The sequence below is a fragment of the Nerophis lumbriciformis genome, linkage group LG07, assembly GCF_033978685.3.
Source record: "Nerophis lumbriciformis linkage group LG07, RoL_Nlum_v2.1, whole genome shotgun sequence".
Classification (NCBI taxonomy): domain Eukaryota; kingdom Metazoa; phylum Chordata; class Actinopteri; order Syngnathiformes; family Syngnathidae; genus Nerophis; species Nerophis lumbriciformis.
The window spans coordinates 3,996,081-4,021,102 of record NC_084554.2 but is presented as its reverse complement, the minus strand read 5'-3'; the positions used below and the strand labels follow the sequence as shown (position 1 = coordinate 4,021,102).

The 25,022-nt window shown below is 39.9% G+C and overlaps 1 protein-coding gene across 4 annotated transcripts in view; it reads left to right on the top strand.

Annotated features, from left to right (window-relative positions):
* Positions 1-25,022, top strand: part of mpp7a (MAGUK p55 scaffold protein 7a) — a 162,009-nt gene that overhangs the window by 131,415 nt on the left and 5,572 nt on the right. For 3 of the 4 annotated variants that reach the window (XM_072913444.1, XM_072913446.1, XM_072913445.1), the window contains exons 13-18: positions 2,015-2,047; positions 9,852-10,022; positions 10,101-10,181; positions 16,313-16,406; positions 20,221-20,329; positions 20,457-20,600. In XM_072913444.1, coding sequence (XP_072769545.1) covers positions 2,015-2,047; positions 9,852-10,022; positions 10,101-10,181; positions 16,313-16,406; positions 20,221-20,329; positions 20,457-20,600 — 632 coding nt within the window. The remainder of the gene's footprint in view (positions 1-2,014; positions 2,048-9,851; positions 10,023-10,100; positions 10,182-16,312; positions 16,407-20,220; positions 20,330-20,456; positions 20,601-25,022) is intronic. The other variant, XM_061965919.2, reaches the window with a different exon arrangement.

Below are 25,022 nucleotides of genomic sequence, written 5' to 3'. Positions count from 1 at the left end.
AGTATTGGGACACTTAGGACTACAACTTGACAAAAGTCTTGGGACACTTAGGACTAAAACTGGACAAAAGTATTGGGACACTTACACTGGACACAAGTATTGGGACACTTTCACTGGACAAAAGTATTGGGACACTTAGGACTACAACTTGACAAAAGTCTTGGGACACTTAGGACTAAAACTGGACAAAAGTATTGGGACACTTGGGACTAGCACCTGTCAAATATGCGGGCCCGACCAACGCTGCTTGCAGCTTTAATTATTATTATTATTATTCTTCTTCCGCAACTTTGCGCTGTAATTTGACCCCCTTAACATGCTTCAAAACTCACCAAATTTGACACACACATCAGTAATATATGGCAAAAAAAAATTTAATCAAAAAAACAAACCCCAAAACTCAAAATTGCGCTCCAGCGCCCCCTAGGGAAAAAAAAAACTAGACTGCCTGTAACTCATACTAGGAAAGGCGGAGAGACATGAAACAAAAACCTCTATGTAGGTCTGACTTAGACCTACATTTCATAATGTTACATCTTTGGGCAAAAACCAACAGGAAGTTGGCAATTCCCCCTTCAGGACAAAAATGTACTAAAAACAGTCACTTTTGCCTCTTTGCGCTGTAATTTCACCCCCTTAACATGCTTCAAAACTCACCAAATTTGACACACACATCAGTAATATATGGCAAAACTTTTTTTATCAAAAAAACAAACCCCAATACTCAAAATTGCGCTCTAGCGCCCCCTAGGAAAAAAACAAAAAACTAGACTGCCTGTAACTCATACTAGGAAAGTCGACCTACATTTCATAATGTTACATCTTTGGGCAAAAATCAACAGGAAGTTGGCAATTCCCCCTTCAAGACAAAAATGTACTAAAAACAGTCACTTTTGCCTCTTTGCGTTGTAATTTCACCCCCTTAACATGCTGCAAAACTCACCAAACTAAACACACACATCACGACTGGCAAAAATTGCCATCTAATAAAAAAAACCTAACCCCAAATCTCAAAATTGCGCTCTAGCGCAATTTTTGAATAAAACGCAGAAAAAACTGCTTAGGACTAACACTGGACAAAAGTATTGGGACACCTAGGATTTAATCTGGACAAAAGTATTGGGACACTTAGGACTACCACTAGACAAAAGTATTAGGACACTTAGGACTAAAACTGGACAAAAGTATTGGGACACTTAGGACTACCACTGGACAAAAGTATTGGGACACTTACACTGGACAAAAGTATTGGGACACTTACACTGGACACAAGTATTGGGACACTTACACTGGACAAAAGTATTGGGACACCTAGGATTTAATCTGGACAAAAGTATTGGGACACTTAGGACTATCACTAGACAAAAGTATTAGGACACTTAGGACTAAAACTGGACAAAAGTATTGGGACACTTAGGACTACCACTGGACAAAAGTATTGGGACACTTACACTGGACACAAGTATTGGGACACTTACACTGGACAAAAGTATTGGGACACTTAGGACTACAACTTGACAAAAGTCTTGGGACATTTAGGACTAAAACTGGACAAAAGTATTGGGACACTTAGGACTAGCACCTGTCAAATATGCGGGCCCGACCAACGCTGCTTGCAGCTTTAATTATTATTATTATTATTATGATTATTATTACATGAGGGTCAATTAATTAGAAAAGGAAAAGGGTAAGGATGTATTTTGTCATATTGTCATACATGCTTACTTCATGATGTAATAACTGGTGCTGTTAATCATGATTAATCACATGATTCATTTTGATTAATTAAAAACAAATTTGGACAAAAATGTAATTTTATCGTCATAATGTTTTTCAGGAACGTTTTAAAAAATGTTTTATTTTTCGGGAAGCTCCATTAGGTAACATGAGTTGTATCCACACCTTTGTGTCATAAAGCAATGAATATAAAATAGGAGGTGATGCATTTTTCTATCATTTCTGACTCTTCTAAAGTGATCTTTTGGCCTTCCTTTCCTCCTCTTCTCATCACCAGAGGATGCTGACTTTATTAGCGGCTGCCGTTTAGGTGAGATGTGTCTTCTTTTGGCTTTGTCTCTTCCTTCTACTCCTTGCCCTTATTGATCCCGTGGCTGCAGAGTCTGAGACTTTGTACTCACCACAAGGTGGCGACGGTGGCTTTACCAAGTATTTTACATGCTATCTGTCCATCACATTTGGACTGCTCCTATAGCTAATTGATGCACACTAATCACATGCATGGAAATTATTTAGGGGGCACGCCATGTTTCAAAAATGTCATAAGGGGGGACCCTTACACAAAACCTCATCAGGAGTCTCGACAAAACCCGAAAATGGCAAAAAATGTATATTTTTCAAAAAGCAGTATTTGTTCCTGCACTTTTTATTTCCAGAGATAATGGACTGAGCACCCCTCACAATCCCAAAAGGGATAAGCGGTAGAAAATGGGTGGATGGCTGTTACGCTATTGAATGGAGACAAGTCAAACACTTGTGCCAGGCGGAAATCCACCTTTCAGACTGAAGATTATCCTTTTAGCTAAGGGACATCCAACTTAATTGTTTCCAGAAAAACTAAAGGCAGGGAGGCCTCATCAGGAGTCCCGAAAATGGCAATTTTTTTGAAACTTTTTTCGCTAAAATGTCGTAAGGGTGACCTTTATCCCAAAATTTAATAAACTATCTTGCTTCAACAGCACAATACTGGTCCTGTAGTTGTAGTAGACGTCTGAAAACCTCATCAGGAGTCCCGAAAATGGCAGAAAATGTATATTTTTCTAAACTTTTTTTTGGTGAAATGTCGTAAGGGGGGACACTTACCCAAAATGTAAAAAATAGTCTTGCTTCAACAGCACAATACTGGTCCTGTAGTTGTAGTGGACGTCTCAAAACCTCATCAGGAGTCGGGACAAAACCCAAAAATGGCAGAATTTGTATTACTTTTCAAAACTTTTTTCCGCTAAAATCACCCCAAAATTTCAAAAATTTATATTTTTTAATAGTTTTAGGAGACTTCTCAAAACCTCATAAGGAGTCCCGACTCAACCCAAAAATGACAGAACATTTTTATTTTTCAAAAAGCAGTATTTGTTCCTGCACTTTTTATTCCCAGAGATAATGTTACGCTATTGAATGGAGACAAGTCAAACACTTGTGCCAGGCGGAAATCCACCTTTCAGACTGAAGATTATCCCTTTAGCTAAGGGACATCCAACTTAATTGTTTCCAGAAAAACTAAAGGCAGGGAGGTCTCATCAGGAGTCCCAAAAATGGCAGAAAATTAATATTTTTTTGAAACTTTTTTCGCTAAAATGTCGTAAGGGTGACCTTTATCCCAAAATTTAATCAACTATCTTGCTTCAACAGCACAATACTGGTCCTGTAGTTGTAGTAGACGTCTGAAAACCTCATCAGGAGTCCCGAAAATGGCAGAAAATGTATATTTTTCGAAACTTTTTTTTGGTGAAATGTCATAAGGGGGGACACTTACCTAAAATTTAAAAAATAGTCTTGCTTGAACAGAACAATACTGGTCCTGTAGTTGTAGTAGACGTCTCAAAACCTCACCAGCAGTCCCGACAAAACCCGAAAATGGCAGAATTTTTTTTTACTTTTCAAAACTTTTTTTCGCTAAAATCACCCCAAAATTTAAAAAATTTATATTTTTCAAAAAAATTTTTTTTTTAATAGTTTTAGGAGACTTCTCAAAACCTCATAAGGAGTCCCGACTAAACCCAAAAATGACAGAAAAAATTTATTTTTCAAAAAGCAGTATTTGTTCCTGCACTTTTTATTCCCAGAGATAATGTTACGCTATTGAATGGAGACAAGTCAAACACTTGTGCCAGGCGGAAATCCACCTTTCAGACTGAAGATTATCCCTTTAGCTAAGGGACATCCAACTTAATTGTTTCCAGAAAAACTAAAGACAGGGAGGCCTCATCAGGAGTCCCAAAAATGGCAGAAAATTTATATTTTTTCGAAACTTTTTTTGGTAAAATGTCGTAAGGGTGACCCTTACCCCCAAATTTAATAAACTGTCTTGCTTCAACGGAACAATACTGGTCTATTAGTTGTAGCAGACGTCTGAAAACCTCATCAGGTGTCCTGACAAAACCCGAAAATGGCAGAAAATTTATATTTTTCTAAACGTTTTTTTGGTGAAATGTCGTAAGGGGGGACACTTACCCAAAATAAAAAAAAATAGTCTTGCTTCAACAGCACAATACTGGTCCTGTAGTTGTAGTGGACGTCTCAAAACCTCATCAGGAGTCCCGACAAAACCCGAAAATGGCAGAATTTTTTTATTTTTTCAAAACTTTTTTTCGCTAAAATTACCCCAAAATTTTAAAAATTAATATTTTTCAAAAAGCATATTTTTTCAAAACTTTTTTCACCAAAATGTCGTGAGGGTGACCTTTACCTAAAATTTAAAAAACGGTTTTGCTTCAACAGCACAATACTGGTCCTGTAGTTGTAGGAGACGTCTCAAAACCTCATCAGGAGTCCCGACAAAACCCGAAAATGGCAAAAAATTTATATTTTTCAAAAAGCAGTATTTGTTACTGCACTTTTTATTTCCAGAGATAATGGACTGAGCACCCCCTACAATCCCAAAAGGGATAAGCAGTAGAAAATGGATGGATGGATATTACGCTATTGAATGGAGACAAGTCAAACACTTGTGCCAGGCGGAAATCCACCTTTCAGACTGAAGATTATCCCTTTAGCTAAGGGACATCCAACTTAATTGTTTCCAGAAAAACTAAAGGCAGGGAGGTCTCATCAGGAGTCCCAAAAATGGCAGAAAATTAATATTTTTTTGAAACTTTTTTCGCTAAAATGTCGTAAGGGTGACTTTTATCCCAAAATTTAATAAACTACCTTGCTTCAACGGCACAATACTGGTCTATTAGTTGTAGTAGACGTCTGAAAACCTCATCAGGAGTCCCAAAAATGGCAGAAAATGTATATTTTTCTAAACTTTTTTTTGGTGAAATGTCGTAAGGGGAGACACTTACCTAAAATTAAAAAAATAGTCTTGCTTCAACAGAACAATACTGGTCCTGTAGTTGTAGTGGACGTCTCAAAACCTCACCAGGAGTCCCGACAAAACCCGAAAATGGCAGAATTTTTTTTTTTTCAAAACCTTTTTTCGCTAAAATTACCCCAAAATTTCAAAAATTAATATTTTTCAAGAAGCATTTTTTTTATAGTTGTAGGAGACTTCTCAAAACCTCATGAGGAGTCCCGACTAAACCCAAAAATGACAGAAAATTTTTATTTTTCAAAAAGCACTATTTGTTCCTGCACTTTTTATTCCCAGATATAATGTTACGCTATTGAATGGAGACAAGTCAAACACTTGTGCCAGGCGGAAATCCACCTTTCAGACTGAAGATTATCCCTTTAGCTAAGGGACATCCAACTTAATTGTTTCCAGAAAAACTAAAGACAGGGAGGCCTCATCAGGAGTCCCAAAAATGGCAGAAAATTAATATTTTTTTGAAACTTTTTTCGCTAAAATGTCGTAAGGGTGACCTTTATCCCAAAATTTAATAAACTATCTTGCTTCAACAGCACAATACTGGTCCTGTAGTTGTAGTAGACGTCTGAAAACCTCATCAGGAGTCCCGAAAATGGCAGAAAATGTATATTTTTCTAAACTTTTTTTTGGTGAAATGTCATAAGGGGGGACACTTACCTAAAATTTAAAAAATAGTCTTGCTTGAACAGAACAATACTGGTCCTGTAGTTGTAGTGGACGTCTCAAAACCTCACCAGGAGTCCCGACAAAACCTGAAAATGGCAGAATTTTTTTTTACTTTTCAAAACTTTTTTTTCCGCTAAAATCCCCCCAAAATTTCAAAAATTAATATTTTTCAAGAAGCATTTTTTTTTAATAGTTGTAGGAGACTTCTCAAAACCTCATAAGGAGTCCCGACTCAACCCAAAAATGACAGAAAATTTATATTTTTCAAAAAGCAGTATTTGTTCCTGCACTTTTTATTCCCAGATATAATGTTACGCTATTGAATGGAGACAAGTCAAACACTGGTGCCAGGCGGAAATCCACCTTTCAGACTGAAGATTATCCCTTTAGCTAAGGGACATCCAACTTAATTGTTTCCAGAAAAACTAAAGGCAGGGAGGTCTCATCAGGAGTCCCAAAAATGGCAGAAAATTAATATTTTTTTGAAACTTTTTTCGCTAAAATGTCGTAAGGGTGACCTTTACCCCCAAATTTAATAAACTGTCTTGCTTCAACGGAACAATACTGGTCCTGTAGTTGTAGTAGACGTCTGAAAACCTCATCAGGAGTCCCGAAAATGGCAGAAAATGTATATTTTTCTAAACTTTTTTTTGGTGAAATGTCGTAAGGGGGGACACTTACCTAAAATTAAAAAAAATAGTCTTGCTTCAACAGAACAAAACTGGTCCTGTAGTTGTAGTGGACGTCTCAAAACCTCATCAGGAGTCGGGACAAAACCCGAAAATGGCAGAATTTTTTTTACTTTTAAAAACTTTTTTTCGCTAAAATCACCCCAAAATTTCAAAAATTTATATTTTTCAAAAATAATTTTTTTTTTTATAGTTTTAGGAGACTTCTCAAAACATCATGAGGAGTCCCGACTCAACCCAAAAATGACAAAACATTTTTATTTTTCAAAAAGCAGTATTTGTTCCTGCACTTTTTATTCTCAGAGATAATGTTACGCTATTGAATGGAGACAAGTCAAACACTGGTGCCAGGCGGAAATCCACCTTCCAGACTGAAGATTATCCCTTTAGCTAAGGGACATTCAACTGAATTGTTTCCAGAAAAACTAAAGGCAGGGAGGTCTCATCAGGAGTCCCAAAAATGGCAGAAAATTAATATTTTTTTGAAACTTTTTTCGCTAAAATGTCGTAAGGGTGACCTTTATCCCAAAATGTAATAAACTATCTTGCTTCAACAGCACAATACTGGTCCTGTAGTTGTAGTAGACGTCTGAAAACCTCATCAGGAGTCCCGAAAATGGCAGAAAATGTATATTTTTCTAAAGTTGTTTTTGGTGAAATGTCGTAAGGGGGGACACTTACCTAAAATTTAAAAAATAGTCTTGCTTCAACAGCACAATACTGGTCCTGTAGTTGTAGTGGACGTCTCAAAACCTCATCAGGAGTCGGGACAAAACCCGAAAATGGCAGATTTTTTTTTATTTTTTCAAAACTTTTTTTCACTAAAATTACCCCAAAATTAATATTTTTCAAAAATAATTTTTTTTTTCATAGTTTTAGGAGACTTCTCAAAACCTCAGAAGGAGTCCCGACTCCACCCAAAAATGACAGAAATTTTTTATTTTTCAAAAAGCAGTATTTGTTCCTGCACTTTTTATTCCCAGATATAATGTTACGCTATTGAATGGAGACAAGTCCAAAACTGGTGCCAGGCGGAAATCCACCTTCCAGACTGAAGATTATCCCTTTAGCTAAGGGACATCCAACTTAATTGTTTCCAGAAAAACTAAAGGCAGGGAGGTCTCATCAGGAGTCCCAAAAATGGCAGAAAATTAATATTTTTTCGAAACTTTTTTCGTTAAAATGTCGTAAGGGTGACCTTTATCCCAAAATTTAATAAACTATCTTGCTTCAACAGCACAATACTGGTCCTGTAGTTGTAGTAGACGTCTGAAAACCTCATTAGGAGTCCCGAAAATGGCAGAAAATGTATATTTTTCTAAACTTTTTTTTGGTGAAATGTCGTAAGGGGGGACACTTACCTAAAATTTAAAAAATAGTCTTGCTTGAACAGAACAATACTGGTCCTGTAGTTGTAGTGGACGTCTCAAAACCTCATCAGGAGTCCCGACAAAACACGAAAATGGCAGAATTTTTTTTACTTTTCAAAACTTTTTTTTTCGCGAAAATCACCCCAAAATTTCAAAAAGTAATATTTTTCAAGAAGCATTTTTTTTATAGTTGTAGGAGACTTCTCAAAACCTCATGAGGAGTCCCGACTCAACCCAAAAATGACAGAAAATTTTTATTTTTCAAAAAGCAGTATTTGTTCCTGCACTTTTTATTCCCAGATATAATGTTAGGCTATTAAATGGAGACAAGTCAAACACTGGTGCCAGGTGGAAATCCACCTTTCAGACTGAGGATTGTCCCTTTAGCTAAGGGGCGTTCAACTAAGTTGTTTCCAGAAAAACTAAAGGCAGGGAGGTTTCATCAGGAGTCCCAAAAATGGCAGAAAATTAATATTTTTTCTAAACTTTTTTTGCTAAAATGTCGTAAGGGTGACCTTTTTCCCAAAATTTAATAAACTATCTTGCTTCAACAGCACAATACTGGTCCTGTAGTTGGAGCAGACGTCTGAAAACCTCATCAGGAGTCCCGAAAATGGCAGAAAATTTATATTTTTCTAAACTTTTTTTGGGACACTTACCTAAAATTTAAAAAATAGTCTTGCTTCAACAGCACAATACTGGTCCTGTAGTTGTAGTAGACGTCTCAAAACCTCATCAGGAGTCCTGACAAAACCCGAAAATGGCAGAATTTTTTTTACTTTTCAAAAAAATTTTTTCGCTAAAATCACCCCAAAATTTCAAAAATGTATATTTTTCAAAAAGCATATTTTTTTCCAAAACTTTTTTCACTAAAATGTCATAGGTGTGACCCTTACCCAAAATTTAAAAAATGGTCTTTCTTCAACAGCACAATACTGGTCCTGTAGTTGTAGGAGATGTCTCAAAACCTCATCAGGAGTCCCGACTCAACCCAAAAATGACAGAACATTTTTATTTTGCAAAAAGCAGTATTTGTTCCTGCACTTTTTATTTCCAGATATAATGTTACGCTATTGAATGGAGACAAGTCAAACACTGGTGCCAGGCGGAAATCCACCTTCCAGACTGAAGATTATCCCTTTAGCTAAGGGACATTCAACTAAATTGTTTCCAGAAAAACTAAAGACAGGGAGGCCTCATCAGGAGTCCCAAAAATGGCGGAAAATTTATATTTTTTCGAAACTTTTTTCGCTAAAATGTCGTAAGGGTGACCTTTATCCCAAAATGTAATAAACTATCTTGCTTCAACAGCACAATACTGGTCCTGTAGTTGTAGTAGATGTCTGAAAACCTCATCAGGAGTCCCGAAAATGGCAGAAAATTTATATTTTTCTAAACTTTTTTTTGGTGAAATGTCGTAAGGGGGGACACTTACCCAAAATTTAAAAAATAGTCTTGCTTCAACAGCACAATACTGGTCCTGTAGTTGTAGTAGACATCTCAAAACCTCATCAGGAGTCCCGACAAAACCTGAAAATGGCGGAATTTTTTTTTACTTTCAAAACTTTTTTTTCGCTAAAATCACCCCAAAATTTCAAAAATGTATATTTTTCAATTTTTTTTTTTTTTTTATAGTTGTAGGAGACTTCTCAAAACCTCATAAGGAGTCCCGACTCAACCCAAAAATGGCAGAAACCTTTTATTTTTCAAAAAGCAGTATTTGTTCCTGCACTTTTTATTCCCAGATATAATGTTACGCTATTGAATGGAGACAAGTCAAACACTGGTGCCAGGCGGACATCCACCTTTCAGACTGAGGATTGTCCCTTTAGCTAAGGGGCGTTCAACTAAGTTGTTTCCAGAAAAACTAAAGACAGGGAGGCGGGACTTCTCCCTTCACTCTTAGTCTTGGTGGCGGTATAAACCCCTGTGCTAGACATTGAGCCGTGGGTCGTTTGCCAAAGTAGCCAAACCACTAAGTCGCAGGCTCGCGTGCGGTTAGGACTTTGCCACGTTCGGAGAGCGAGGTGTATTTCTGTACGGCGTGAATACATCATAATATTTCCATTCTCTCCCCAGTTGGGTTCAGAAGAAGCTTCCGTCTGAGCAGGAGAGACAAGAAGACCAACAAGTCAATGTACGAGTGCAAAAAGAGCGAGATTTACGACACGGCGGACGTGCCCACTTACGAAGAGGTGACTTTGTACCGCAGGCAGAGCGCGGCAAAACACCGGCTGGTGATCCTAATTGGTGAGAAAGTTGCTCAGACAAGGAGTGCATGAAGACCGTGGTCAGCGTTTAAAAATTGCTTGTACTGTGTTTGTGCAGGACCACCTGGAGTGGGCCTGAACGAGCTTAAAAGGAAACTTTTGAGTTGTGACCCTCAACACTTCAGCGTGACCGTCCCACGTAAGTGGACTTCGTGAAAAACACGCTCTGGCTGATATACATGTTTGTATATACAGGTAAAAGCCAGTAAATTAGAATATTTTGAAAAACTTGATTTATTTCAGTAATTGCATTCAAAAGGTGTAACTTGTACATTATATTTATTCATTGCACACAGACTGATGCATTCAAATGTTTATTTCATTTAATTTTGATGATTTGAAGTGGCAACAAATGAAAATCCAAAATTCCGTGTGTCACAAAATTAGAATATTACTTAAGGCTAATACAAAAAAGGGATTTTTTAGAAATGTTGGCCAACTGAAAAGTATGAAAATGAAAAATATGAGCATGTACAATACTCAATACTTGGTTGGAGCTCCTTTTGCCTCAATTACTGCGTTAATGCGGCGTGGCATGGAGTCGATGAGTTTCTGGCACTGCTCAGGTGTTATGAGAGCCCAGGTTGCTCTGATAGTGGCCTTCAACTCTTCTGCGTTTTTGGGTCTGGCATTCTGCATACCCCACAGATTTTCTATGGGGCTAAGGTCAGGGGAGTTGGCGGGCCAATTTAGAACAGAAATACCATGGTCCGTAAACCAGGCACGGGTAGATTGTGCGCTGTGTGCAGGCGCCAAGTCCTGTTGGAACTTGAAATCTCCATCTCCATAGAGCAGGTCAGCAGCAGGAAGCATGAAGTGCTCTAAAACTTGCTGGTAGACGGCTGCGTTGACCCTGGATCTCAGGAAACAGAGTGGACCGACACCAGCAGATGACATGGCACCCCAAACCATCACTGATGGTGGAAACTTTACACTAGACTTCAGGCAACGTGGATCCTGTGCCTCTCCTGTCTTCCTCCAGACTCTGGGACCTCGATTTCCAAAGGAAATGCAAAATTTGCATGGTTGGGTGATGGTTTGGGGTGCCATGTCATCTGCTGGTGTCGGTCCACTCTGTTTCCTGAGATCCAGGGTCAACGCAGCCGTCTACCAGCAAGTTTTAGAGCACTTCATGCTTCCTGCTGCTGACCTGCTCTATGGAGATGGAGATTTCAAGTTCCAACAGGACTTGGCGCCTGCACACAGCGCAAAATCTACCCATGCCTGGTTTACGGACCATGGTATTTCTGTTCTAAATTGGCCCGCCAACTCCCCTGACCTTAGCCCCATAGAAAATCTGTGGGGTATTGTGAAAAGGAAGATGCAGAATGCCAGACCCAAAAACGCAGAAGAGTTGAAGGCCACTATCAGAGCAACCTGGGCTCTCATAACACCTGAGCAGTGCCAGAAACTCATCGACTCCATGCCACGCCGCATTAACGCAGTAATTGAGGCAAAAGGAGCTCCAACCAAGTATTGAGTATTGTACATGCTCATATTTTTCATTTTCATACTTTTCAGTTGGCCAACATTTCTAAAAATCCCTTTTTTGTATTAGCCTTAAATAATATTCTAATTTTGTGACACACCGAATTTTGGATTTTCATTTGTTGCCACTTCAAATCATCAAAATGAAATGAAATAAACATTTGAATGCATCAGTCTGTGTGCAATGAATAAATATAATGTACAAGTTACACCTTTTGAATGCAATTACTGAAATAAATCAAGTTTTTCAAAATATTCTAATTTACTGGCTTTTACCTGTATATCAGTGACGTGCGGTGAGGTTGATGGCTGGTGAGGCACTGACTTCATCACAGTCAGATTTACAAACATATGAACCCTAAAGAGTATCTTATTCACCATTTGATTGGCAGCAGTTAACGGGTTATGTTTAAAAGCTCATACCAGCATTCTTCCCTGCTTGGCACTCAGCATCGAGGCTTGGAATTGGGGGTTAAATCACCAAAAATTATTCCCGGGCGCGGCGCCGCTGCTGCCCACTGCTCCCCTCACCTCCCAGGGGGTGAACAAGGGGATGGGTCAAATGCAGACGACACATTTCATTACACCTAGTGTGTGTGTGACAATCATTGCTACTTTAACTTAACTTTAACTTTACACATACAAACTGTAGCACACAAAAAAGCACATTTAATAAAAAAAAATGTATTATGGTCTTACCTTTACTTATAAATTAAGTCCATGCGCCGCAACTAAAGCCCTCACTTCAACTTTCCACGTGCAAGATTGAATGTATTTAAAAAAGTGTAACCGAGGGTTTATAAATGTCGCCTATACTGTATGAAACGACAAAATAACAAACGCGGAGGCTCCAGTTTACACGAGGACCACTTTATTTACCTTCTTTCAAAAACCTCCGCAACGTGACATCACTTCCGCTCTTAGCGCCTTCAAAATAAGAGCTCAAGGCATATACTGTATAACAGCGCATAACAGGAACTTAACATCACAAAGAGGAAAGCCCAGGAAAATAGGTTACAAAAGTTATTTAATAAGAAGCCAAAAAGTGCAAAAACAATAATGTTCGTGTTGGAGGAGTTGTGAATTGGGTACACCTGCAGTCTGCAGGTGTACCTAATGTTGTGTCCCTGCAGTCATTCACAACTCCTCCAACACCAACATTATTGTTTTTGCACTTTTTGGCTTCTTATGAAATAATTTTTTAAAATAGATTCAATCTTTCACGTGGAAAGTTTAAGTGTGGGCTTTAGTTGATATAACAATTCTACGGCGGGGGTGCAGGAGGCGAGCCTCAGCCAGTGCGTCTTTTGCAGCCGTTTTATGATCGCTCAGCACAAGAAATACTTTACACACATACAGTTGTTGACAAAATACACTGTACATTATATACCTCAGCTAACTAAACTATGGAAATGTATAATATAATTCATATAGCAATACGGTCTCACTGCACAGCAGGCCAGCAGTTAGCCGAGTCATTGCGCAATCCATGTTGAGGCACTGAGTGACGTGCCTCAACTGGCTGCTGTTCACCGCACCGTCTCTTCTCAGTATTTGAACGGCAAATGTGGAAATTGAGCGATTTTGAATAAAAATAATCTAAAACTGGTGAAGTTAAATGGAAAATAACTTTAAAGTATAATCACTGGATACGTATAACAATTTAAATGTTTTTTTTTCTTTTTACATTTTTTTTCTTTCCATGATGGCAGGTGAGGCCCCGCCTCATTATTAACATAATAAAAATAAAATATACTTAAATTTTGCACGTGAATTAAAATCACAACCATGCATATATATATATATATATATATATATATATATATATATATATATATATATATATATATATATATATATATATATACACATAGAGTTCCAGAGCGCAGGGAGCGCGTCTGGTATCCGCCCCTTGAGGGGGGGGGCTAGGGCTGGGAATTGTTCAGGTGGGGTGGCTCAGCATCACGATGTCAAGCCACAGCCTCCAGCACGGCCGCCCTCACCAGTCTTCCGACCCGTCAAGCCACAGCCTCCAGCACGACCGCCCTCACCAGTCTTCCGACCTGCCAAGCCGCAACCCCCAGCTAGGCCACCTCCACCTGCTCCACGGCTAGCACCTGTCGCCGCTCCAAGGTTAGCACCTGTCGCCGCTCCAAGGCTAGCACCTGTCGCCGCTCCAAGGCTAGCACCTGTCGCCGCTCCAAGGCTAGCACCTGTCGCCGCTCCAAGGTTAGCACCTGTCGCCGCTCCAAGGCTAGCACCTGTCGCCGCTCCAAGGCTAGCACCTGTCGCCGCACCAAGGCTAGCACCAGCTCCTCCACGCCAAGTCCAAGACCAAGACCCTCCACGCCAAGACCAAGACCCTCCACGCCAAGACCAAGACCCTCCACGCCAAGTCCAAGACCAAGACCCTCCACGCCAAGACCAAGACCAAGACCAAGACCCACCACGCCAAGCTCCGGTACCAGCTCCACGACGCCAAGTGCCGCCAGTCGCAGCTCAACGACGCCAAGTGCCGCCAGTCGCAGCTCAACGACGCCAAGTGCCGCCAGTCGGAGCTCCAAGACGCCAAGTGCCGCCAGTCGCAGCTCCAAGACGCCAAATAAAATATACTTAAATTTTGCACGTGAATTAAAATCACAACCATGCATATATATATATATATATATATATATATATATATATATATATATATATATATATATATATATATATATATATATGCATATATATATATATATATATATATATATATATATATATATATGCATATATATATATATATATATATATATATATATATATATATATATATATATATATATATATATATATATATATATATATATATATGCATATATATATATATATATATATATATATATATATATATATATATATATATATATATATATATATATATATATATATATATGCATGGTTGTGATTTTAATTCACGTGCAAAATTTAAGTATATTTTATTTTTATTATTTGGTTGTTTTACTTAACCTGGTATTTTTAAAAGTTTACACTTCAATTACAATGTGGAAATATGCAAGAAATTCAAGGTAATTGCATTTGAAAGGCTTTACTTCCATGATCATTATTATGTATTGTCATGACATTAGAGGTTCATTTGGTCTGAAAAAAATAACGGCAATAATATCGTTTATCGACAATCATTTGTAGGTCAATATATCGTCGAGCAAAATGAGTTATCGACCCCGGCCTAAGTAATATTGACGAGTGACTTATAATAAAAAAAGAATACAAAACTAGTTAAAATATTATTATATTGTTAATAGCAGTCAAAAATGTACAGTTAAAGGCCTACTGAAATGCGATTTTCTTATTTAAACGGGGATAGCAGGTCCATTCTATGTGTCATACTTGATCATTTCGCGATATTGCCATATTTTTGCTGAAAGGATTTAGTAGAGAACATCGACGATAAAGTTTGCAACTTTTGGTCGCTGATAAAAAAGCCTTACCTGTACCGGAAGTAGCAGACAAGTATCGTGACGTCACAGGTTGTGGAGCTCCTCACATCTGCACATTGTTTACAATCATGGCCACCAGCAGCGAGAGCGATTCGGACCGAGAAAGCGACGATTCCCCCATTAATTTGAGCGAGGATGAAAGATTTGTGGATGAGGAAAGTGAGAGTGAAGGAGTAGAGGGAAGATAGGGAAGATGCTGTGGGAGGCGGGTGGGACCTGATATTCAGCTGGGAATGACTAAAACAGTAAATAAACACAAGACATATATATACTCTATTAGCCACAACACAACCAGGCTTATATTTAATATGCCACAAATTAATCCCGCATAACAAACCCGCCAATACAACTCAAACACCTGCACAACACACTCAATCCCACAGCCCAAAGTACCGTTCACCTCCCCAAAGTTCATACAGCACATATATTTCCCCAAAGTCCCCAAAGTTACGTACGTGACATGCACATAGCGGCACGCGATCAAATGTTTGGAAGCGTACTCACGGTACCGTGTCTGCGTATCCAACTCAAAAGTCCTCCTGGTAAGAGTCTCTGTTGTCCCAGTTCTCCACAAGCCAATGGTAAAGCTTGACTGTCATCTTCCGGGAATGTAAACGATGAAACACCGGCCGTGTTTGTGTTGCTGCAGCCGGCCGCAATACGCCGCTTCCCACCTACATCTTTCTTCTTTGCTGTCTCCATTGTTCATTGAACAAACTGCAAAAGATTCACCAACACAGATGCCCAGAATACTGTAGGATTTTGCGATGAAAACAAGACGACTTAATAGCTGGCCACCATGCTGTCCCAAAATGTCCTCTACAATCCGTGACGTCATCATACCGAGACGTTTTCAGCAGGATATTTCGCGCAAAATTTAAAATTGCATTTTAGTAAGCTTGTGTTGCAATGTTAAGATTTCATCATTGATGTATAAACTATCAGACTGCGTGGTCGGTAGTAGTGGCTTTCAGTAGGCCTTTAATACATGTGATCGGTATTGGTATCAGCTGATATCAGTCAATCAATCAAAGTTGATTTATATAGCCCTAAATCACAAGTGTCTCAAAGGGCTGCACAAGCCACAACGACATCCTCGGCTCAGATCCCACGTCAGTCATCGAAGATGTAAATTGGTATCACAAACCCCTGATCGGAACATCCCCAGTATCGCACAATACTACAAACAAAGCTTGATTGGTTAAAAAAGTGCGGGGGTGGAGACTTTATTCTTACCTTACAGCAGGTGACAAGTTGATCACACCGCTCTCTTTTTCGCCAGATACCAGTCGGCCGAAGAGGAACCAGGAGAACGACGGCGTGGAGTATCATTTCATCTCCAAACAACTGTTTGAGACGGATATTCAGAACAATAAGTGAGCAAACACTTTATGGCATCACAACACAATTGGACCTGATTGATACGACGCGAATATAAGACGAGAAAATGACTTCAATGAGACACATGGTTATATATATATATATATATATATATATATATATATATATATATATATATATATATATATATATATATATATATACATATATATATATATATATATCCATCCATCCATCCATCTTCTTCCGCTGATCCGAGGTCAGGTCGCGGGGGCAGCAGCCTAAGCAGGGAAGCCCAGACTTCCCTCTCCCCAGCCACTTCGTCCAGCTCTTCCTGTGGGACCCCAAGGCGTTCCCAGGCCAGCCGGGAGACATAGTCTTCCCAACGTGTCCTGGGTCTTCCCCGCGGCCTCCTACCGGTGGGACGTGCCCTAAACACCTCCCTAGGGAGGCGTTCGGGTGGCATCCTGACCAGATGCCCGAACCACCTCATCTGGCTCCTCTCGATGTGGAGGAGCAGCGGCTTTACTTTGAGCTCCTCCCGGATGACAGAGCTTCTCACCCTATCTCTAAGGGAGAGCCCCGCCACCCGGCGGAGGAAACTCATTTGGGCCGCTTGTACCCGTGATCTTGTCCTTTCGGTCATAACCCAAAGCTCATGACCATAGGTGAGGATGGGAACGTAGATCGACCGGTAAATTGAGAGCTTTGCCTTCCGGCTCAGCTCCTTCTTCACCACAACGGATCGATACAGCGTCCGCATTACTGAAGACGCCGCACCGATCCGCCTGTCGATCTCACGATCCACTCTTCCCCCACTCGTGAACAAGACTCCGAGGTACTTGAACTCCTCCACTTGGGGCAAGATCTCCTCCCCAACCCGGATATGGCACTCCACCCTTTTCCGGGAGAGAACCATGGACTCGGACTTGGAGGTGCTGATTCTCATCCCAGTCGCTTCACACTCAGCTGCGAACCGATCCAGTGAGAGCTGAAGATCCTGGCCAGATGAAGCCATCAGGACCACATCATCTGCAAATAGCAGAGACCTAATCCTGCAGCCACCAAACCAGATCCCCTCAACGCCCTGACTGCGCCTAGAAATTCTGTCCATAAAAGTTATGAACAGAATCGGTGACAAAGGGCAGCCTTGGCGGAGTCCAACCCTCACTGGAAACGTGTCCGACTTACTACCGGCAATGCGGACCAAGCTCTGGCACTGATCATACAGGGAGCGGACTGCCACAATCAGACAGTCCGATACCCCGTACTCTCTGAGCACTCCCCACAGGACTTCCCGAGGGACACGGTCGAATGCCTTCTCCAAGTCCACAAAACATGTAGACTGGTTGGGCAAACTCCCATGCACCCTCAAGGACCCTGCCGAGAGTATAGAGCTGGTCCACAGTTCCATGACCAGGACGAAAACCACACTGTTCCTCCTGAATCCGAGGTTCGACTATCCGGCGTAGCCTCCTCTCCAGTACACCTGAATAGACCTTACCGGGAAGGCTGAGGAGTGTGATCCCACGATAGTTAGAACACACCCTCCGGTTCCCCTTCTTAAAGAGAGGAACCACCACCCCGGTCTGCCAATCCAGAGGTACCGCCCCCGATGTCCACGCGATGCTGCAGAGTCTTGTCAACCAAGACAGCCCCACAGCATCCAGAGCCTTAAGGAACTCCGGGCGGATCTCATCTACCCCCGGGGCCTTGCCACCGAGGAGCTTTTTAACTACCTCAGCAACCTCAGCCCCAGAAATAGGAGAGCCTACATACACTTGTAAAGAACATAATGTCTTGAGTTTCCAATCATTTCTACAACTCTTATTTTTTTTGTGATGTAGTGATTGGAGCACATACTTGTTGGTCACAAAAAACATTCATGAAGATTGTTTCTTTTATGAATTTATTATGGCTCTACTGAAAATGTGCTGGGTCAAAAGTATACATACAGCAATGTTAATATTTGCTTACATGTCCCTTGGCAAGTTTACCTGCAATAAGGCGCTTTTGGTAGCCATCCACAAGCTTCTGCTTGACCACTTGACCACTAAATTGCTGCAGTTCAGCTAAATGTGTTGCTTTTCTGACATGGACTTGTTTCTTCAGCATTGTCCACACGTTTAAGTCAGGACTTTGGGAAGGCCATTCTAAAACCTTCATTCTAGCCTGATTTAGCCATTCCTTTACCACTTTTGACGCGTGTTTGGGGTTGTTGTCCTGTTGGAACACCCAACTGCGCCCAAGACCCAACCTCCGGGCTGATGATTTTAGCTTGTCCTGAAGAATTTGGAGCTAATCCTCCTTTTTCATTGTCCCATTTAAAGCAGCAGTTCCATTGGCAGCAAAACAGGCCCAGAGCATAATACTACCACCACCATGCTTGACGGTAGGAATTGTGTTCATGGGGTTAAAGGCCTCACCTTTTCTCCTCCAAACATATTGCTGGGTATTGTGGCCAAACAGCTCCATTTTTGTTTCATCTGACATCACATGGACAAAGATAAGACCTTCTGGAGGAAAGTTCTGTGGTCAGATGCAGAAGCTAGCTCTCCAATCAGCTAAACGGACTCAATAACTCCACGGCGACGTCTCGGTGAATTTACTGAAGAATTTGTGAAACTGAAACAAAACCAAAAGAATGCCCTTGTAAGTGTCAAGACGAGGACTATGGTGTGTTTGTTTTCCCGAGATGCAAGTAAAGCTGGACTGGTCATGGCGTGAAGGTAAATACATATTTATTTATAACACTCAAAGGAACAAAAAGCGCGCTCAAGGCGGATGTACAAAATTGATTAACGAAACAAAAAGACTTGCACGAGGGCAAAAAACTGTGAACAATGAAACAAAAACACTAACTGTGGCATTAATAAACAAAAAACTTACTTGGCATGGACTATGAAGTGCGCAGAGGTAAAAGTGTGACAGGGGTATGAATCCGGGATTTCGCCAGGACGACGAACTGAAAACAATGAACTTAAATACTACCGACATGATTAACGAAAACAGGTGCGCGACTCAAAACGTGAAACAGGTGCGTGACGTGACAGGTGAAAACGAATGGGTTGCTATGGTGACAAAACAAAACAAAAGTGCACAAAAAGTCCAAAAACAAAACCGAACATGACTAAAACAAAACATGATCACACAGACATGGTATGTGAATGCTGCCATTAAAACCTCCTGATGATTGAGGGAACCCCTCATGAAACAGGCCTGTAGAGATGAAGTAGTCTTGTGATTTTTTTCCCACACATACATATATATATATATATATATATATATATATGAAATATCTGACTCGGTGAATTCTAGCTGTAAATATACCCCTCCCCTCTTAGCCCCGCCCCCACCACACCCCGACCACACCCCCCCACCACCCCACCCCCCCACCTCCCGAAATCGGAGGTCTCAAGGTTGGCAAGTATGTCCTAATCAGGTCATTTTTTTATGGTTCATGTACAAAGGAACAGCCTAATCCCAATGATAATCAGATTAAATCAATCTTGTCCATGTACTATTGATTATTTTGCACAAAAAGCATGAATCATTGAACAATGTATTTCCCATTAATTTGTTGCATAAATGCATGCATCAAATTCAAAATTCAAGTTTGTTTAAAAAAAAAAGTATATAAATAATTTCACATCAATAAAAAAATTCTACTGAGGACCTCAATTTAGCCGAGTATAAACACAACATTTTTTTTATAAATTGGATTTTTTTTTAAGTAATTACTGTATTTTTGTGACGGATCTCCTTTTGGTTTACGACCTGAATGTTCCTCCCCGGATCATGAGTCACCATTTTTACTGAAATGCCACGCCGTCTTTTTCTACTTCCCAGGTTCATCGAGTACGGCGAGTACAAGGGCAATTACTACGGGACGAGTTTAGACTCCATACGTTCGGTCCTCTCCAAGAACAGAGTGTGCCTGTTAGACGTCCAGCCTCACGTAAGTGTGTCGGACAAATCAGCATCCGGGTCTTTGGATCCCCCCGCACAATTTACGAGCAAACGTTTAATCATGAGGTCCGTTCGTGTCCCGACGATCTCTCTGCATTTGTTCATCATTTCTACAGACGATAAAGCACCTGCGGACGGCGGAGTTCAAACCCTTTGTGGTTTTCGTGAAGCCCCCGACGATAGATAGACTGAGGGAGACGAGGAAGGACGCGAAAGTCATTTCAAGCAAGGATGACAAGGGAGCTGCGAGGCCGTTTGCGGTGAGTACTGAACACATGCTATACTGGTACATAGCTCATCATTGCTCTTTGTCCTTGACTTCACACAACAGTACCGTATTTTCCGCACCATAAGGCGCCCTGGGTTATAAGCCGCGCCTTCAATGAACGGCATATTTCAAAACTTTGTCCACCTATAAGCCGCCCCGTGTTGTAAGCCGCATCTAACTGCGCTAAAGGAATGTCAAAAAAACAGTCAGATAGGTCAGTCAAACTTTAATAATATATTAAAAACCAGCGTGATGTGGGCGTGCATGGAGTCGTATATCAACATGGACGGAGCTGCGTGAAAAAAGCCACCCGGCCTCTTCGCGTAAACTTAAACTTACCTTAACCACTCGCTCATCTTTTCTTCATCCATCCCTTCGAGTTAGCTTTTATGATGACGCCCGGCTGGAAAGGTCTCTTTTGGCAAGGTCTTCCTTTTGAATATCACCATGGGTGGAAGTTTCTGGCCATTAGCATGGCAAGCTAGAACCACAGTGAAGGATGACTTCTCATTCCCTGTGGTGCGAATATTCACCGTACGTGCTCCCGTTGTATCCACAGTGCGGTTCACAGGAATATCAGTTGCTGTGAAATAGTAATCCGTGTGCGGATGGAGAGATTGCGTCTTTTCATGAACCGGATCCTTGTCGCTTAGTAGGAGCCATTTTGTGGTCTTTACAGATGTAAACACACAAAGGAAATGAAACGTACGGTGATATCCGCGCGCTTTTTCTTCTTCTACGCGGGCGGGTGGTTGCTTACAGTAGAAGAAGAAGCGCTTCCTGTTCTATAGGGGCGGGTGCTTACCTTGGCGGTTGCTTACGTAGAAGAAGAAGCGCTTCCTGTTCTACCGGGAAAAAAGATGGCGGCTGTTTACCGAAGTTGCGAGACCGAAACTTTATGAAAATTAATCTTAATATTTTATCCATATATAAAGCGCACCGGGTTATAAGGCGCACTGTCAGCTTTTGAGAAAATTTGTGGTTTTTAGGTGCGCCTTATAGTGCGGAAAATACGGTACACAAAAGGCCGAAGTTACCCCCTTGGAACATTCACATTTTGCACAATGAGATGTATGCCGTAGCACAAGCATGGGATTAAGGACCCTGATTTACTACAGGTTTGCGTGTAAACCCGGTAGCACACGACACATAGCTGATCTACCAAACCTGTGCAAAGTGGATTGTGTCTGCAGAACAAGGCGTGCGATCCATTTTGCTCTCGGTCTTCATCCGCGCAAAATACAAAACACACAAAAACCAGTGAAGTAAAAAGAGAATACAATGATTTTTCAACTGATATTCAATTGAATGGACAACAAAGACAAGATATTTCATGTTTGAACAGAGAATCGTGATTTGTTTTGCAAATAATCATGAACTTAGAATTTAATGGCAGCAATACATTGCAAAAAAGGCATGTTCACCACTGTGTTACATGGCCTTTCCTTTTAACAACACTCAGTAAACATTTGGGAACTGAGGAGACACATTTTTGAAGTGGAATTATTTCCCATTCTTGCTTGATGTACACGCAGGGGTGCTCATTACGTCGATCGCGAGCTACCGGTCGATCTCGGAGGGTGTGTCAGTCGATCACCAGCCAGGCATTAAAAAAAATAGTCCTAAAAATGAGTGATCATAAACCTTCACTATGACGTCACTTTCGTCACTTGATTGACATTCACGGCGCCCGAGGGTCTTCTGAGATGACGCTGGCTGCTGCCAGATCATTAAAATTACCGACTGGAAGGCGAGAAACGCTTTATTTCAACAGACTCTGGCGCCGTACCTGTCGTCAAAACTCCAAAGACCGACTGCACAGTTGCACAATAAAAGCGCTGCTTCATTCTGCCTGCGCTACCAAAATAAGAGTCTCAGAAAGCTGGCATGCACAAGCTAGCAAGCTACGGAGTTTGCCGACAATGTATTTCTTGTAAAGTGTATACAAAGGAGTACGGAAGCTGGACAAATAAGATGCCAAAAACCAAACACTTTCATGTGGTATTGGACAGAAAGGAGGACTTTTTTTCTCCTCCATTCGAAAATGCGGACCTTATCAGCACCACTGTCTGATTCCTATCAATGCAAGTCATCACAATCAGGTAATACACCAACTTATATTCTTGTCTTCATGAAAGAAAATAATCTATATGTGTTAAACATGCTTGTATTATCTCTAAACACTTTTAACTTATTAACAATATTAACTATATGTGTTAAACATGCTTGTATTATCTTTAAACACCTTTAACTTGTTAACAATATTAACTATGTGTTAAACATGCTTGTATTATCTTTAAACACCTTTAACTTGTTAACAATATTAACTATATGTGTTAAACATGCTTGCATTATCTTTAAACACCTTTAAGTTGTTAACAATATTAACTATATGTGTTAAACATGCTTGTATTATCTTTAAACACCTTTAACTTGTTAACAATATTAACTATATGTGTTAAACATGCTTGTATTATCTTTAAACACCTTTAACTTGTTAACAATATTAACTATATGTGTTAAACATGCTTGTATTATCTTTAAACACCTTTATCTTATTAACAATATTAACTATATGTGTTAAACATGCTTACATTATCACTAAACATCTTTAACTTGTTAACAATATTAACTATATGTGTTAAACATGTTTGCATTATCTTTAAACACCTTTAACTTATTAACAATATTAACTATATGTGTTAAACATACTTGTATTTTCATTAAATACCTTTAATTTATTAACAATATTAACTATATGTGTTAAACATGCTTGTATTATCTTTAAACACCTTTAACTTGTTAACAATATTAACTATATGTGTTAAACATTCTTGTATTATCTTTAAACACCTTTAACTTGTTAACAATATTAACTATATGTATTAAACATTCTTGTATTATCATTAAACACCTTTAATTTATTAACAATATTAACTATATGTGTTAAACATGCTTACATTATCACTAAACATCTTTAACTTGTTAACAATATTAACTGTATGTGTTAAACATGTTTGCATTATCTTTAAACACCTTTAACTTATTAACAATATTAACTATATGTGTTAAACATACTTGTATTTTCATTAAACACCTTTAATTTATTAACAATATTAACTATATGTGTTAAAAATGCTTGTATTGTCATTAAACACCTTTAACTTGTTAACAAAAACATATATTTCATAAATAAGTAAATATAAATGATATATATGAATGAGGTAGATCCCCACGACTCGATCAATTGAAAAGTAGCTCGCCTGCAGAAAAAGTGTGAGCACCCCTGATGTACAGCTTAAGTTGTTCAACAGTCCGGGGGTCTCCGTTGTGCTATTTTAGGCTTCATAATGCACCACACATTTTCAATGGGAGACAGGTCTGGACTGCAGGCAGGCCAGTCTAGTACCCGCACTCTTTTACTATTGTCTGGGATGGCAACATATGTTGCTCCTAAACCTGTATGTACCTTTCAGCATTAATGGCGCCTTCACAGATGTGTAAGTTACCCATGTCTTGGGCACTAATACACCCCCATACCATCACACATGCTGGCTTTTACACTTTGCGCCTATAACAATCCGGAAGGTTCTTTTCCTCTTTCGTCCGGAGGACACGACGTCCACAGTTTCCAAAAACAATTTCAAATGTGGACTCGTCAGACCACAGAACACTTTTCCACTTTGCATCAGTCCATCTTAGATGAGCTCGGGCCCAGCGAAGCCATCGGCGTTTCTGGGTGTTGTTGATAAATGGCTTTTGGCTTTGCATAGTAGAGTTTTAACTTGCACTTACAGATGTAGCGACCAACTTTAGTTACTGACAGTGGGTTTCTGAAGTGTTCCTGAGCCCATGTGGTGATATCCTTTACACACCGATGTCGCTTTTTGATGCAGTACCACCTGAGGGATCGAAGGTCCGTCATATCATGGCTTACGTGCAGTGATTTCTCCAGATTCTCTGAACATTTTGATGATATTACGGAGCGTAGATGGTGAAATCCCTAAATTCCTTGCAATAGCTGCTTGAGAAAGGCTTTTCTTAAACTGTTCAAAAATTTGCTCACGCTTTTGTTGACAAAGTGGTGACCCTCGCCCCATCCTTGTTTGTGAATGACTGAGCATTTCATGGAATCTACTTTTATACCCAATCATGGCACCCACCTGTTCCCAATTAGCCTGCACACCTGTGGGATGTTCCAAATAAGTGTTTGATGAGCATTCCTCAACTTTATCAGCTTTTTTGAAACATGTTGCAGGCATCAAATTCCAAATGAGCTAATTTTTGCAAAAAAATAACAACGTTTCTCAGTTCGAACGTTAAATATCTCCTCTTTGCAGTCTATTCAATTGAATATAAGTTGAAAAGGATTTGCAAATCATTGTATTCTCTTTTTATTTACCATTTACACAAC